The sequence below is a fragment of the Saccopteryx leptura genome, chromosome 6 (genome assembly GCF_036850995.1).
Source record: "Saccopteryx leptura isolate mSacLep1 chromosome 6, mSacLep1_pri_phased_curated, whole genome shotgun sequence".
Lineage (NCBI taxonomy): Eukaryota > Metazoa > Chordata > Mammalia > Chiroptera > Emballonuridae > Saccopteryx > Saccopteryx leptura.
In genome coordinates this window covers 11,523,983-11,540,010 of record NC_089508.1, presented here as the reverse complement: position 1 = coordinate 11,540,010, position 16,028 = coordinate 11,523,983, and the positions used below count along the sequence as shown (strand labels likewise).

The 16,028-nt window shown below is 56.7% G+C and overlaps 1 protein-coding gene across 1 annotated transcript; it reads left to right on the top strand.

Moving 5' to 3' along the window:
- The first annotated feature begins 2,461 nt into the window (after positions 1 to 2,461).
- CHGA (chromogranin A) lies at positions 2,462 to 14,315 on the top strand. The gene is made up of 8 exons (XM_066342955.1): positions 2,462 to 2,730; positions 3,498 to 3,544; positions 5,773 to 5,866; positions 7,152 to 7,220; positions 8,262 to 8,360; positions 10,075 to 10,503; positions 11,155 to 11,630; positions 13,861 to 14,315. Exons 1-8 carry the CDS (start codon positions 2,685 to 2,687, stop codon positions 13,942 to 13,944), a joined length of 1,344 nt encoding a protein of 447 aa, XP_066199052.1. The 5' UTR covers positions 2,462 to 2,684; the 3' UTR covers positions 13,945 to 14,315.
- Positions 14,316 to 16,028: the final 1,713 nt, after the last annotated feature.

The following is a 16,028-nucleotide window of genomic DNA, read 5'->3' as shown; positions in this document are numbered from 1 at the left end:
CACAGGTCACGGCACAAAGTTATTGTGTCATTGCTGACCGTACTCCCTGGGCTGCGCTTTCTACCCTTGTCATCACTATAAGTTTGTGCCTCTCGATCCCCTTCACCATTTTGCCCATACCCTGGCCGCCCAACCCTCTGAACCATCAGTTGTTCTGTGTTTATGAGTCCGTTTGTTTTGTTTGTTCATTGGTTCAGTTTTTTAGATTCCACACAAAAGTTAAATGACACTGTGTTTGTCTTTTTCTGGCTTACTTCACTTAGTACAATACACTTGTGAGGTAAAAAAAAAAACCCCACAAAAAAACAAAAACGAGAAAAAACATCCCAGGTCTCTTTACAGTTTCCAAATCTGCCAAGAAGAATCAAAATCCCTCTCTAATTTAGGCCTCGGGGTACTGTAGCGGGTCAGTGATGGGCCATATTGAAGAGCCATGAAGCACACCACAAATGCTAGTTACAGGCATTGTCACTTGTAAAGCTGACTTTGGGACACTTTTGCTGGTTGGTTATGCTCAGTTTCATGACAAACAGGGCCAGGCTCCCAGAGAGCAGGTGTTCCCGAGAGGGTGGCATTGGCTCTGAAACTTTCCCTGAGGAAACCCCACTCCCCTTGGAAAGTGGTCCAACCTTCTTCACACCAGTTGGGCGGTGCATGTCAAGGCACCTTAAAAATGTCCATTTTTTTGACCTTCGGACATGGCGTTCACCTACTATTAAATGAAATCACTGCGAATGCTACAGAAGTTTGTGGACAAGATTGTTCTTGATAACTACAACAAATAACTAGGGAAGCCATCCGTGTGTGGCAGAATGTGGCACACATGCATTGTGGTGCCCTGTATACTATGCCATAGATAAACCTTTATGGCATGATGCTGGAGAGGGCGCAGCATGGAAATCTGTGCGGGACATTCAGGATGGCCCCGCATCACAAGGACCCGAGGCTCATGATCCTTCAGCGCTCAGCTGAGGTCCTGCACTGAGAACTGCCCTTTACAAAGGCAGCCACCTCAACAAAGACTACAGAATACATACTTGACCGTGATTGATGCTTATCTCTGGATGGCGTGAGTACAGGTGCTCTTCCGGTATTTCAGTGCATGTCCAAGCTTTTAAGGTGGACCTTTTAGAATGTAAACCCCATAAGGACCGAGTTTTTGTCTGTTTTGTTCATTGCTGTATCCTCAGCACCTACAACAACTGAGTGCTGTTCCAAGGTGTTTTAAGTACATCGTAGGTGCTTAGCAAATAGTTGAAGAAATGAAGAAATGCATGAGCAAGACTATTTCATCTCCTCTGAGCTCCTGCCAGGTTCTTTCTTAGGGGCCAAATGGGCAGAGGTGTGGGGCAGGATGTAGGAAACAACAACGGAGATGGGGGAGTCCCAAGAAAGAGGGGCTCTGGACGATGCCAGCTGATGCCAGATAGTAGCTCAGACACCAGCTTTGCTATGATGTTGGGGTCAGGTGGCAAAGGATTTCTGCTGTGGCCCTAGGCTGAGAGTGACAATGTGGCAGTGCATGAGGGCCCCAGGGCAGAGAGAAACAAACCAGGGAACCAGCCTTACACACAAAACACCCAGGTTTTTAGAGCACTCAGGAAGAGGTGAGAGCTGTTCTCAAATGCACGATGCGTCAGCGGCAAGAAGGTGATCTTAAGGGGTTGCACTAGGTGTAGAAGCTGCAAGGACACCTGTTTGGTTTGATATCAAGAACTGTCCCCCAGTCCTCCCTCACCATCCCCTGTAAGAGCTGTCCAACGATGGCCAGAGCCCAGGGTTCACTCAGGCATGGGTTGGACTCCCACTCAGTATATCCAACAATTATCTATTAACTGCGTTTACTCTGTGCCGGGTGCCCTGCTGAGCGCTGTGAAAGCAATGGAGACTAAACAGTATTGAAATAAATAAATACATATACGGTACAATTAGAAATCGTGAAGGCACAAAACTGGGTTGCGAGAGAGAGAGAGAGAGAGAGAGAGAGAGAGAGAGAGAGAGAGAGGGGTGCCTCTTGCAGTGTTTGGGAAGCCTCTCTAGGGCCTCCTAGAACTTGAGGGAGGCCAGAATGGTGGGCATCCCTCAGCCAGTGAGACCGAGGGAGCGCGCCCAGAGGCAGAGGAAGAATGGAGTGGCAGGCTAGGATTGGCAGGGACTCAGCGCACATTGGAGGAGCACGAGGCCCAGAGACCCAGAAAGCTTTGCCCAAGGACACACAGCAAGTCGGTGGAGCTGTCGAGTGGTGGATCAGCCCAGTGCCCCTGTGCCATCCCCTAGAAACCAGATGCCTGCCTCATAGCCTGACTCACGAGCTGGGAGCTTTGAGCGACGAGGGCCAGAGGCTAGAGAGGTGAGGCTTGGGGTGGAGCGAACTGCTGCCGGACCCCCAGAAGGGTGGAGAAAGAGGGCAGGGGGCGGCCCGATGACGTCATTTCCGAGGTCGGGGTTATATAAACGGGCGCGCGAGCGCTGCCGCCGCTGCTGCTGCTACTGCAGTATCCGAACTCTGCGCTGCGAGGCTGCTGGGCGGACCGACAGACGGACGCACCGAGAGACGCTGCCACCCCCATCCCTGCGCCAGCGCCGCGGTAGCCCGCCCCGCAGCGCCCGTCCTGCCACCCCTCGCCCGGGTGCCCACCGTGCCCGGCCCCAGACCTCCAGCTGCTCGGCGCCCCGGGCTCGCCATGCGCTCCTCCGCTGTCCTGGCGCTTCTGCTCTGCGCCGGGCAAGGTGAGAGAGTCGGGGTCCCGGGGGAGAGAGCCCTGGGCGCCCCTGCCCGCCCGACGTCCCTCCATGCTTCCCCGACCGCGCGCGACTGTTCAGCACCACGGACAGCGCCTCGCCTCCCTCCTGACCCCGCAAAGTGGCCTCTGTCCGGAACCCACAAACCGAACTCTTTGGACACGACTCCCTACTCTGCGAGGCAGGGCCCTCTGTGCCCCACTCCATCCTGGGTTGGGCGTCCAGGCTGCCCCAGGGCCTGCTCCAGCTCCGTGCCGTGGCCGGCCAAGGTCACTGGGGGAGAGGGGAGGGCTGCCAGGGCTCCCCCCTCCTCTCTCCTCTCTCCTCTCTCCTCTCCCGCTCTCCCAGGCTTCCTGCCCTTGACTCTTACCTGTGTGTACTCTCTGGGTCCCCCTCCATCTCTTTCCTCTCACCTCTGGGGTCGCCCGCTCTCCCTGCACTCCCCTCCCACCCCACTCCCGCTCAGCCCTTGGCCTTGTTCTCACACTTGCCTTCAGCTCCCACCCCCTCCAGAGCGGGAGCTTTCCCAAAGGGAAGGGTGAAGGCTTTCCGTGCAGCCGCTGGGAGACACCCCCCCCCCCTTGGGGCAGCAGCCAGGGAAGGAAAACAAAATCAGCCCTAGCATCTCATTTGGGTGGGGGCGGTTCTAACGGGGAGCACAGAGGTGAATGGACCCCAGCTGAACCCCATCAGGAAGGACTGGGCTCTCCGCTCAGAGCAGAGGAGTGACCCCAGCTCTCTCTTTCTCTTCCCAGCCATTGCCCTCCCTGTGAACAGCCCTATGAATAAAGAGGACACAGAGGTAAGAAGGGGTGTGGGGATGCCCCAGGAGGGGTAAGAAGCCCCAGTGGACACCTTATAGCCAGTTCTTGGGCAGCTGCAGAAGTGAGTCTGGCATAAAGCCAAGAGCCAGCACTGCGGCTGCTGAGCCTGGGGACAGCTTGCAAAAGAAGATATCAAAGACTGCTGGATTGCCTTGCCATCCTGCTGTGAGGACTTCCCCGGCTTCTGAGCCGAGTGCGCAGCCCAGTGGGGCCTGCGTCCTGCCCGCTGGGCAGAGTAGCCAGACCCACTGCCTTGAACATTCCGAATCTGGCAGACCCACTGAGGGCTGCTGGGGTGGCTTCTCTGTTCTGTGGTTGTGGTTGTCCACAGGCATTTGAGAACCAGGCCTTCACACCCCCTTAGCTCCCCCCACTCCAAGGGCCACAATAAAAACATTCTTAGTCATGGCTTCTGCACCCAGGGTCCTGGCCATTTAGGGCTGATGGTGGATGTCACCCAGGAAAGGGATGGCAGACAATGGTAGGGGGATTCTGTAGCCAGCAAGAGAGACTCCATGTTCAGTGTATACTTGAAATTCATTCATGTCTGAGCTGGGCTGTTTTCTCCAGTCTGGTGCCTCCACTGGAGAGTCAGACCAGTTCCTGCTCCCCACCTTCCCGGGAGCTGTTTTCTTCCATTCCAGAGAGCCTGTGGATAAAACCCAAAGCATCAATTTGCTGATTGATGTTCCCTATTCTTTAGTTGCAGACAGGCCTGTATTTAAACTTCTACCACTCTTCATAGCTCTGTGGCCTTGGGGAAATTTCTTAACTTCTCTGAGCTTTTCCTTTTCCCATCTGTGAGAACATTTCCCATGAGGGGAGTTGTGAGGAGTAGGAATCGGATGTGAGGTGCCTGGCACATAGTAGGTCCTCAGTAAAGGAACACTGTTATGTATAGGCCTTTCTTTCTCAATCTCCCCACTGTTCTTGGGATCCGTACCCAATTCCTCTGTCTCAGAATCTGTCCTCGGGGACTGTTGGTCATGTGTTATTCCCAGTGCAAGGTCTGGGGTTGCAGGGGAGATACCAGGGACAGGCTGAAGGTCCCTTTTGGGAGACATTTAGGTCACCATCTTGTACTCAGGAGCCTGGGGTCAGGGACACTGGAACAGCTGGTGGAGACCTGAATGTTCTATCCTAGGATGCTGTGACAATTGTACAGCCTGTTTGCCAGTTTGCCATCCTGGATCCTTGGTACGGGTTGCCTTGGCATCCTGTAGACACAGCTCCCCCCCCCCCCCACTCCCTACCAGCATTGCCTGATGCATGTCTGATGCCTCCTGCCCCTCCTCCTGGCTCTAGACAGCTGAAGCAGGTTGGGAGTTGCATATACCTCCCTGGGTGTATGTGGCACTTCACACTCTATAGTGTTTTCCCATCTGAGCCTTGTCACCCCCCAAGGGGAGCTGGGAGGGGTTTTTTTGCTTTCATTTTACAAATGAGGAAACTGAGGCTCAGAGAGGCCAAGTCACATACCCAAGACAACACAGCTAGGATGCCACACTATAGTTGGCACCTTTTTCAGATGCCATTTATCAGGTGCCTGAATATCCACAGCACCTTGCTAGGCACTGGACAAAACTTTCAGAGATATGGCTGCTGTTAGTCTGGGATGGGAACCCAGGTGTAACTGATGTGTGTCTCCCTCCATCCAACAGATTCATAACATGGGTGAATATGGAGTCAGACCATGAGGCTGTCACTTCCTGCATGCGACAACACCATGGATGTTGGGAGACAGTGATCCAAGTCCCGTTTCCAGACAGGGTAGAGCTAGGGGAGGTCTTTGTTCTCCTGTGGGTAGTCCAGAAAGGCTTCCTGAAGGGAGCCGACCTTCTGGGCACCTACAAGACTAACACACTTTTATAAGACCTGTGTCTGATGCCCGGGGGCAGCTCCCCCATCTTTAGAGAAACCCTTGCGGATAAGAAGGTACCAGGCACCCACCCCTACCTTAAAAGGGCACCTGCTGGCCAGGTGACTGGAGTGCCTGGCGCATGATAAGTACCATAGAAGGGTTTCCTCTTGTCATTGCTATTCTTGTCTGATGAGGAAGCAGAGCTGGGCCCCTGAGCCAGGCGTCCATGGACTCCTGATGACAAAAGCAAATGTTCTTATGTCCTCATTAGAAATTTGCCCTGGAGCCGCTAGGGGCTGAGCCCATTGCCCAAACCAGCCCCAACTTGCCCCACTCTCTTTCCAGGTGTTGAAGTGCATCGTTGAGGTCATCTCTGACACGCTGTCCAAGCCCAGCCCCATGCCTGTGAGCCAGGAGTGTTTTGAGACCCTCCGAGGAGGTATGGGCCAGGCTAGGGGTAAGGGGCCGCTGCCTGCTGGCCGGGAGGCCAGGCCCTGGGTGTGCAGCTTTTGAGGGAATTCAGTGATTTAATTCAACAGTCACTGACCAAGTGCCTGCCTTGTCCAGGCTGGGCTGCAGGCTGCGTGGTCCAGTGAGATGAAGGACGCACAGGCCCTGCACACCTGGAGCTTGCAGACTAGCAGAGAGGAGAAATATGAACACGAATAGTTAGGATTCTGGGCAGAAGGAAACCAGGGCTGGATGTTGTTAAAATTGCCGCAATAGCAGACCATCTCCATATCACGTGGGCGCAGCCCGTCTTACAGTTGACTCTGCTCCGTGCTGTCTTCCGGCATCGTCTATTCAGGAATTCTGCAAATGTCCCGAGAGTGGCAATGTGTGATATCTATACTCTTTTAAAATCAAAACACACTAACTCCAGTAAAACTTTCACTTACTAGAATCTGTGTCATCACATGAACTACTAAACAAAATTGTTTCCCATGACTGACCTTAGATGTTTCTGGTAATAGATGAGACAGTTTTCATGTACACATTGGGCAGAGCGTCTGCGATTTAAATATTCTAGAGCTGGGGCACTAGCAGGTATGGGCCCATTGTTGGCCACCTGTATACCAGGTTGCTTGCTGAAAACTTGTCTGAGCATTAAAGTTTACAAACATTGTACAGCCGGAAAAAAAAAGCAGAAAAGATCTGGGCTGGAACAGTAAGCCACCAGACTGTGCGCTCCCCGTGGACAGGAGTTCTTGCACAGGGATAGCTGCTGACACCTGGTAGACTCCTCCTCAATATGTGAGGAGTAGAGAGGCCTGTGGGTGGGCATGACAAGGAGAAAGTTTTGATTAGCTATTGAACAGAGCCAGCATTAGCATTTGGCGTTGGGGGTTAAGGGAAGAGTCGGAAACCCACAGGTAGAACAGTGAAGAAAGGGCACCCCAGGAAGGTCAGCCTGCTCGAGCAAAGGCATGGAGATGGGGAGACATACTGTGTGAAGACACGCCCACCTCCCTCAGGGCGCCACCTCTTGGCCAACGGCGGGGTGCTGGGACACTGGCTGACCTTTCTATTGTAGGAGAAAACTGATCAACAGCTTGGAAAGGAGGTCTTTTTAAAAGTGTTATCTCCAGACCCAATCTTGCTGCTGCTGCCACCCGGGCTTCCAGTTCCCAGAATAAAGTCCTTGTGCTCAGCTGAAACTATTGATAGCAATCTCTCTCGGCTGTTCTCTGGCAACGGCCCATAACGACTTTCCTTCCTTGCAGATGAACGGATCCTCTCAATCCTGCGACATCAGAATTTGCTGAAAGAGCTCCAGGACCTTGCTCTCCAAGGTATTTCCACCCCGCACCTGAATCTGGGTAAATTCCAGCGACTGTGAGTCAGGAAATCAGGGTGGTAGGTACAGCAGGTCCTGCTTCTCTCTGACACGCAGTTATTTCCCTTCAACAAAAGAGTGGAACGGTGGGGCCCTCCATGCCACCTGGTCCAGCCTGCCATTGATATAATTGAAGAGATCAAAGCCCAGAGAGGTTGAGTGTATTGCCCAAGGTTGCACAGTGAGTTAGGAATATGCCAAGACCAGATGCAGCTCTCCCTAATACCCATGGTCTCAGGAGGTCAGCCATTGCAGTGGGGGCACTTGCAAGATAAGGTGGCAGAGAGGACCACCTTTCTCTGGGAATACTTCCTTGCCCACAACCAGTGTGCCAGTGTGTCGGGCTCCTCTGGCCATCCCAGAAACCCCTATCATGGGGGGGGGGGGGGAATCATGGCCAGCTGCAGAGATGGCCTGGGCAGCGAGCCATCATCAGGACCGGGCACAGGCAGGGACAGTCCCGGGTGGCAGCAGCAGCCTCAGGCTGATGCAGGGAGAGGGGTCTCGGGATCATGGTAACAGGTGCCAACCCTGGGCTTGGACACAGGCACACACTTGGCTTTCTCCCATGGGCCTGGGCTTACGGGGTCCAGGGGAAGCAGGGTTTGCCCGAGTCGAGGTAATAGTCTCTGCTACCTCATGCTGCGGGGTCCCCTAGCTACCAGCCGGGTCCTGAGGGGGCCTCACTCTCTGACCTGGGACTTTCTGACCCTGGGACCCTCTGTTCCATCTGCGTCTTTGTTGCTTGCTGAAGTAGCGGGCAGGGCTCACTCTCATTTCTAGGTGAGAAACAGTCTGGAGGTGGTGTGGCCACCTGATGGGACCCAGCTGGGAGGGGACAGGGGCAGCCAACCCTTCCCCCAACCTAAGTGCTCACCCTGTCAGTCTCTCGCTGGGCAGGCCTGGAACACGGGATGAGGAGACGGGGGCCTGCACTTCCAGGACTAATGTGCCGGCCCAGATCAAACGGGCCCTTTTTCTCCCTCTCTCCTTCCAGGTGCCCAGGAGAGGGCACACCAGCAGAAGCAGCACAGCGATGTTGAGGATGAACTCTCGGAGGTTCTTGAGAAGCAGAACGGCCAGGCTGAGCTGAAGGGTCAGTGCCGGCCAGCCTGCCGGGGACCAGGGGCGGGAGGCGGTGCCACAGTGGTCAGGGCAGAGCGAGGGTTCCTGGGGGGCAGAGCCCCCGTCTGCACCCAGTGAGGGGGCCGTGACTTTCTTCCTTCTACAAACGAGGCCCAGAGAGGTTAAGTACCTTGTCTGAGGCATACTGGAGATGGGACTCTGGGTCTGTCCCACCCCAAGGTCCTCCGTCCGTCCCGCCTGCCCACCCCGGAGGCCGGTCCTCCGTCCGTCCCGCCTGCCCACCCCGGAGGCCGGTCCTCCGTCCGTCCCGCCTGCCCACCCCGGAGGTCCTCCGTCCGTCCCGCCTGCCCACCCCAAGGCCCTCTGTCCATCCCGCCTGCCCACCCCGGAGGCCGCCCTCCAGAGCAGAAAGCCTCTGGCCTGACCGGTGAGCAGCTTGGACTCCGGCTTTCCCCAGTGGCCTCCGCGGCACAGCCCTGGCCCAGTACCTGCCCTCCTGGCACTAGGCGGTACCTTGGCATAGCCAAGGTGTAGGCAGGTCCCAGAGGAGTAGGCTTGAAACAGTAAATGTTTCTTGAAGCCAGGGAGCTTTTAGGGGTCAGAGATCATGGCTTAGGTCAAGGTGACTCTCTGTGACTCATCCTCCTCCTGCGTGTACCCACAAACTGTCCCTCAGGTCCCCCCCTTTGCGTGTGGAGGGCGGGTGAATGAGGCTCGTTTCTAGGGGTCAGGTTGTCAGTGGCCTTCCCTCTGCAAGCCTGCTGGGTGGCCCAAGTGCCCTTGCATTGGCCAGCGCTGTCTCCCTAGTCGCTGCTTGGGGTGCGGCATGGACCCCCACATGCTGGATCTGTGGGAGAGAATGTTGGGGTAATGATGGATGTCTGCAAGGGCTTAAGGGGGGGATAGTGCAATGGTGTGTGTGTGCGTGTGTGCGTGTGAGCGTGTGTGGGTGTGAGTGTGCATGGGTTGCGTTCATGTGCGTATGCACGTGCGCACGTGTGTCTGGAAGCTTTGATAAAGGAAGCAGCCATGTGTCAGTGCAAAGAGCACCCTGTATGTGGCATCTGGAAGCTTGGATTCAAGGCTCAGCTCTGCTGCCTACAGACGACTTCCGAGTTTCTGTAACCGGGACGGGGGCACTTTCCCCCGGAGTCCTGGAGCCTGGCGGTGGCAGGTACTAGGTAGTGCTTTGTGCAACAGCCGCCGGCTGGTGATGGGAGGGACTTCCACTGTTAAAAGGCTGTCTTCAGAGCAGCCACACAAACACAGCTTTCCCTGAAAACTACAAATACCGAGGAATCTAGCGTTTCACAGGATGCTCCAAACAGAGAAGCCCCATGTGGCGGGGAGAAGGAGTCGCAGTAATGGCACCTCTTACACAGCGAGGTTAGGGGACTTTCCCAATATCACGTAGTAATTCAGTTGACGTCCTAAGTTTCAATTCAGGACTCTGTCTTCTGGGGTAATTTTCAAGATTTTGTTTGGTTTGGTTTGGTTTTAACTCACATCCTTTTTTAAGAGGTAGAGTTACAAAGAAATACAACCCATCTGCACTCAGGTCAAACTCAGACCGGAGAGGGTAACCCTAATTCTGTCCTGGGTGTCTTGGGCTGGGCTTATTGGAATCAGAAAGCTACAAAGACTAAGATCTGAAATTGGGCTCTGGGCAGGCCCTGAGTACAGCCTGGTGCTCGGGGCCTGACTCTGCTCTGTTCTTTCTGCAGAGGGGAGAGGAGAGCTGTCCTCCAATGAGGCCGTGGAGAAGAGGGGGGATTCTGACGAAGTGGAGAAGAATGGTCAAGACACGGATGGAGCTGGGCCCCAGGCCTCCCCCGAGCCTGGACAGGGGTCCAAGTTTGAGGAGGACAACCAGGCCCCAGGGGAGGAGGAGGTCGCCAACACTCACACCCCAGCCAGCCTCCCCAGCCAGAAACACCCAGGCCCACAGACTGAGGGGGACAGCGAGGGCTCCTCCCAAGGTCTGGTGGACAAAGAGAACGGCTTGGGCACAGAGCAAGGGCAGCAGGCAGAGAGAGAAGAGGAGGAGGAGGACACAGAGGCCAGAGAGAAGGCTGTCTCAGAAGAAGAAGGCCCTACTGCAGCTCTGAACCCCTACCCGAGTCCCGGCTACAAGGAGGTCCAGAGGGGTGAGAGTATGTATGCTGAGACCAACCGATGTGTAGGGGAGAGTGGACAGAGGGGAGGGGACCTCTTCCACGATCTCATTCCACCTTCGCAACAGTCCTGAAACCATTTTCTAGATGGGAAACTAAGGCTCAGAGAGGTCAAGTAATTTGCCCAAGGTCACACAGCTAATTTGTAGTAAAATCTGAGATTCTAACCCAGGTTTGTCTGACCCCAAAACCATGCACCTCCACTATTCCACATAGATCCTCGCCACTCCCAACCCAGGAGGCTAGAGGGACTTTGCAGGGTGGGTGGGTAGGGGACAGACGGACAGCATGACAGGTGGGAACAGGCTTCTCTGGGGACAGTTGTCAGCTTCAGTCAGGGTTTAGGAAAGACCCTTGTGCAGTCTTTCCTCCCGCCCAGCTAGCTGACCCCTGAGGCAAGGCCTTCTAGGGCGATAGGGTAAAGGGAGAGGCCAGCCACCCCTCTGGGCTTTGCGAGGCTCTTGCAGAGTATGGTGTTCAGACGGCTTTTTTCCTCTAAGTAGAATCTTGTGGAGAGGCTGAGCCGGACCCCGAGTGTGGTGGCCACAGAAAGGCCTCCGGGGAGTGGCAGGGACCGGGAAGGGGGTGGACCCTCCCTCATCTCCTGCTCTTGTCCACCACCTGCTCCAGGTTGGCCCCAGGCTCTGGCTGTGGATGGAGTGGGGAAGACCGGGGCTGAGGAAGCTCGGTCCCCCGAGGGCAAGGGGGAACGGGAGCGGCCCCGGCAGGCGGAAGAGGAGAAGGCAGCGGTCCCTCCAGGTCTCTTCCGAGGCGGGAAGAGCAGGGAGCTGGAGCAGGAGGAGGAGCACCTCTCCAAGGAGTGGGAGGACGCCAAGCGATGGAGCAAAATGGACCAACTGGCCAAAGAGCTGACGGCTGAGAAGCGGCTGGAGGGGGAGGACGAGGAGGAGGACGACCCCGACCGCTCCATGAGGCTCTCCTTCCAGGCCCGGGGCCACGGCTTCAGGGGCCCCGGGCTGCCGCTGCGCCGAGGCTGGAGGCCGTCCTCCCAGGAGGATGCGGCCGAGGCGGGCCTGCCCCTGCAGCTGCGCGGCTACCCGGAGGAGAAGAAAGAGGAGGAGGGCAGCGCCAACCGCAGGCCAGAGGTGTGTACGGGGGCGGGCCCAGCTCGGGGCAGCTGCGCCCAGATGTGTGGCTGCGGCCCCCCTGAGGGGACCTGCCCCTCGGAGTGTGGGCCTGGAGAGCTCAGACGGGGGCCCTCGGACTGCAGAGGCCTGGGCTCAGGGCAGCCCCGGAAGGGCACGGACAGGCGTGTCAGGCAGGCTCGCGGTGTGGCGGGTGGCGGGTGGCGGGCAGGAGCGGGACGTGTTCATTCCAGTCAGCGTGTGGGGAGCTGGTGAGTTGAGCGACCTCCAGAGGCACTGGGTGGCCCCTGTCCTGCAGACAGCAGGGGGGCTCTGCAGGTTTGGAGTGTGTAGGAGACGGTGGAGCTTGGCACTTTGGTGGGGAGAGCTTGGAAACTAAAGGACCCAGCGGGGACTGGCCTGAGGACGGCCATTTGCTGCCTGGGGGCTCCTAGCCTAGGGCACCATTGGTCCCAAGCGCTGGGAGGGCAGCAGAGGATGGGACACTAAGGGACAGCTGGTTTCGGGTGACGGCCCTGAGGTTGGTCCAGCCAGGTCCTCTCCTGGACTCCAGGCCGCCCAGCCACACCCTCCTCCCCCAGGTTCAGGACCCACCTCCTATCCCTGGAGAGCAGGGGGTGGGGTGGGGCGGGCCCTTGGACCTCCTGCCTGGTGGTGAGCGAGTCAGGGAAGCAGGTGTGTGACGAAACCCTGGGTTCTGCCTCCTAGCTGTGTGACCTGGGGCAGGTCACTCTCCCCTGAACCTCAGCGGTTACCCCATCTGTGAAAAGGGGGGAAGGAGTCCTTTCTGCTCACCTCATTATCATGATCAGAACACACATGGGCTTTGAAAGTCTGGCCGTGCCCAGGGCTACTTGAGGAGCTACGTGGGGGGCAGAGACGCAGCCCCACAGGAGGGGATGGGGGGACACTGGGGTCCCTGGTGGGCGGTGATGCAGCCTTGGACCTAGAGGAGGTCTTGGGAGGTCTTGGGGTCGGTGGTTCGAGCCTTAGAGGGCCCAGGTGGTAAACAGGACCTTTAACGGGGATTGGGACCGTCCCCAGGTCTCCGCTCTGTCTCTGGGTCTGGGACCAGGTCTTGGCAGCCTGAGAGGAAGAAGGCTCGCTCTTGGCAGCTGATGCCAGCAGAGGTTTCCTGCCTGTGTCCCCAGGAGCCTGAGGGCACGGGGCTACAGGAAATAGCAGCTTGCTTCCTGCCCCTAGCTTTTGGGCCTGGGACAAGCCTGGGTACCTTGGATTGACTCTTCTCCCCCCTGCCCACAGGAGCTGGAGCGAGGGGCCCTGAGGTGTCCGCTAGCTTCCTTCTCCACAGGCAGGGGGTGCCCTGGATGCAGGGAGAACTGGGACCACACTGCCCAGCCCAAGGGTCTTCTTAGAAATGGCCCCAGCATCACAGAACTCATGCCCCAGGGGCTACCCCAAGACTGAGGGCTCCTGGGGCAGCCATTGTTCATTTGTTCCCAGTGGGCGTCTGGTGGGGCTGTCAGTGCTGTCCTCAGGCAGGAAGGTGGGGAGGGTACCCCCTACGGTCTGGCATCTGGTAGGGACTCCGGGAAGTATACCCCTCCCAGGACAAGGTCAGGCAGTGGCCTTCCCTGACTCTGCTCCAAGTCCAAGAGCATGGTCTCACAGGCATCAGACCTGGCTGGGGGGTCCTGGAAGGCCCAAGATTAGGGCTCACAGAACATGCCTTTGAGCCACCCTGTCAACCGGAGCTCAGGACCTCCCTGATCAAGGCCCTGACCAGGGATCAAGGCCCAGGTCTAGGCAGGTAGACCGGGGGCAGCTCTCACAACCTCTAGCTGTGTCACAGGCCCATGGCCACCAGGTAGGGAGGCCTGCAGCAGACAGGAAACCCAGGCCTGGACTCCCCCTGGGAGCCCTCGTCACAGTCTAGGCCTGGAGTGGGGGGAGCTGGAAGGAACTCTGGATGGGGGATTCGTGGAGGCTTCCTTTCCCACCCGGGACATTCAGGAGGCAGCAGGCCTGAATAAGAGGCCACCAGGGGCAGTGTGGGGTCAGGACCCCTGTCCCCCACACTCTTGTGCATAATACTCCTCACAGCAGCCCTGTAGCGGGGCTTCACTGTCCCCATGGTACACAGATGTCCCCAAGGCTCAGAGAGGCAAAGTCACACAGCTAGCCAGCGGCACAACCAGTCTGCACACTCCACCGTGCTGGCACGGGCTCGCTGGGCCAGTCCCTGCTTGACCCCGACATTCTCTCCTAGGACCAGGAGCTGGAGAGCCTGTCGGCCATCGAGGCAGAGCTGGAGAAGGTGGCCCACCAGCTGCAGGCGCTGCGGCGGGGGTGAGGTACCAGCCGGCCCCACCAGCCAGGGCCCCAAGGCACCCTGTGGGCCTGGCTCTGCGGTCCCCTTCACAGGTCCTGGACAGCCGCGCTGCACGCTGCTTCCAGTAGGGAGGCGGCCCCAGGCCGCCCGTGCCCAGACCGCCCTGTCGCCCCTACGCCCCTCTCCTCCTGCCCTCCACCCAGTGCCCCCTCTGCAGGGCAGACCCCTCTCTGAACACAGGAAGCTTTCTGCAGGTTTGCTTCCACGTCAGAGCCCCTGGGCACAACGCAATAACTTCTGACCTGTGGGTGAAATCTGAAAACTCCTGACTAATGTATTCTGTACAAAACTTATCGGAGGAGAAATAAATCTGCTCTGGGCTCTCTCCTGTTTCCTTGGACTCCTCCCCCTCTTGACTCTGAGTGGGGTAGAACGGATCTGGTTCTGAGGAGGGGGAGGTTCGGTCGCCTGGGGCGACTCCTTTCTGGGCAGCTTCCTGGCCAAGGGACTCTGAGCATCAGCTGTCTCATCTTTTGTATATAATGGAGTGCGGACATCTGCTCAAAGTGCGTGGGCATTAAATACCACATGCCAGGGGCTCCCCAGTTCCTTCCTCTCCCCACTTCCCAGCCGCACCGGAGCTGGGCCATGCGAAGGTGGGGTCAGCTTGGGTAGCAGCCTATGCTCTCCAAAGTGCTGGGGAGAGGCCCTGAAGCCCAGGACAGTGCCTGCTCCCAAGGCCATAGGTCCCCTTGGCATGAATGCCAGCCTCTCTGACCTGGTACCTGCATGATGATCTGGGCGTATAAAGTTCCTGTACCTTTTTTTTAGAGACAGACAGACACAGGAAGGGAGATGATAAACATCAACTTGTAGTTACGTCATTTAGTTGTTCATTGATTGCTTTCTCATACGTGCCTTGACTGGGGGGCTCTAGTCGAGCCAGTGACCCCTTGCTCAAGCCAGTGACCTTTGGGCTCAAGCCGGCGACCCCGTGTTCAAGCTGGGTGAGCCTGTGCTCAAGCCAGTGACCTCTGGGTTTTGAATCTGGGTCCTCATCACCCCATGCCGACGCTGTATCCACTGCGCCACCACTTGGTCAGGTCAAGTTCCTACACACTTAGTTCACTAGAGCAGTGGTCCCCAACCCCTGGGCCGCGGACCGGTACCGGTCCATGGGCCATTTGGTACCAGTCTGCAGAGAAAGAATAAATAGCTTACATTATTTCCATTTTATTTATATTTAAGTCTGAACAATGTTTTATTTTTAAAAAATGACCAGATTCCCTTTGTTACATCCGTCTAAGACTCACTCTTGATGCTTGTCTCGGTCACGTGATACATTTATCCGTCCCACCCTAAAGGCCGGTCTGTGAAAATATTTTCTGACATTAAACCGGGCCGTGGCACAGAAAAGGTTGGGGACCACTGCACTAGAGCACAGCAAGTCTCCGTCTGTTTTGAGAATGAGGAAACTGAGGCTCACAAGTAAAATGACTCATCAAAGTCACAGGCAAGGGTGATGCCTAAAACATTTAACCGTGGGGACTGCAAAGTTAAACATCAGAATGGATTGGGCTGGTGCGCTGGACCAGTGTGGACCGTTCAGTTATCGAGCACACATCTGTGAGTGGCTGCCTTGGGCCCTTTGTTACATCCGTCTAAGACTCACTCTTGATGCTTGTCTAGGTCACGTGTTACATTTATCCGTCCCACCCTAAAGGCTGGTCTGTGAAAATATTTTCTGACATTAAACCGGGCCGTGGCACAGAAAAGGTTGGGGACCACTGCACTGCCTAGGGAGACCTAGGCTTGCAGATAACAAGCCCTGGCTTAAAAAAGCCACTGCCGGGCCCTGGTCGGTTGGCTCAGTGGTGGAGCGTCGGCTTGGCACGCGGACGTTCTAGGTTTGATCCCTGGTCAGGGCCCACATGAGAAGTGACCATCTGCTTCTCTTCCCTTCTCTTTTCCCCTCTCGCAGCCAGTGGCTCAGTGGGTTTGAGTGTCAGCCTCGGATAGCTTGGTTGGTCCGAGCGTCAGCCCTGGGGACTGAGGATAGCTTAGTTGACTCGAGCATCGGTCCCAGATGGGACTTGCTGAGTGGG

Coding starts and splice junctions, on each gene's coding strand:
- CHGA (XM_066342955.1), top strand. CDS start 2,685: ATGCGCTCCTCCGCTGTCCTGGCGCTTCTGCTCTGCGCCGGGCAAG. Junction 2,731..3,497: donor TCTGCTCTGCGCCGGGCAAG/GTGAGAGAGTCG, acceptor TTCTCTTCCCAG/CCATTGCCCTCCCTGTGAAC. Junction 11,631..13,860: donor GCGCCAACCGCAGGCCAGAG/GTGTGTACGGGG, acceptor ATTCTCTCCTAG/GACCAGGAGCTGGAGAGCCT.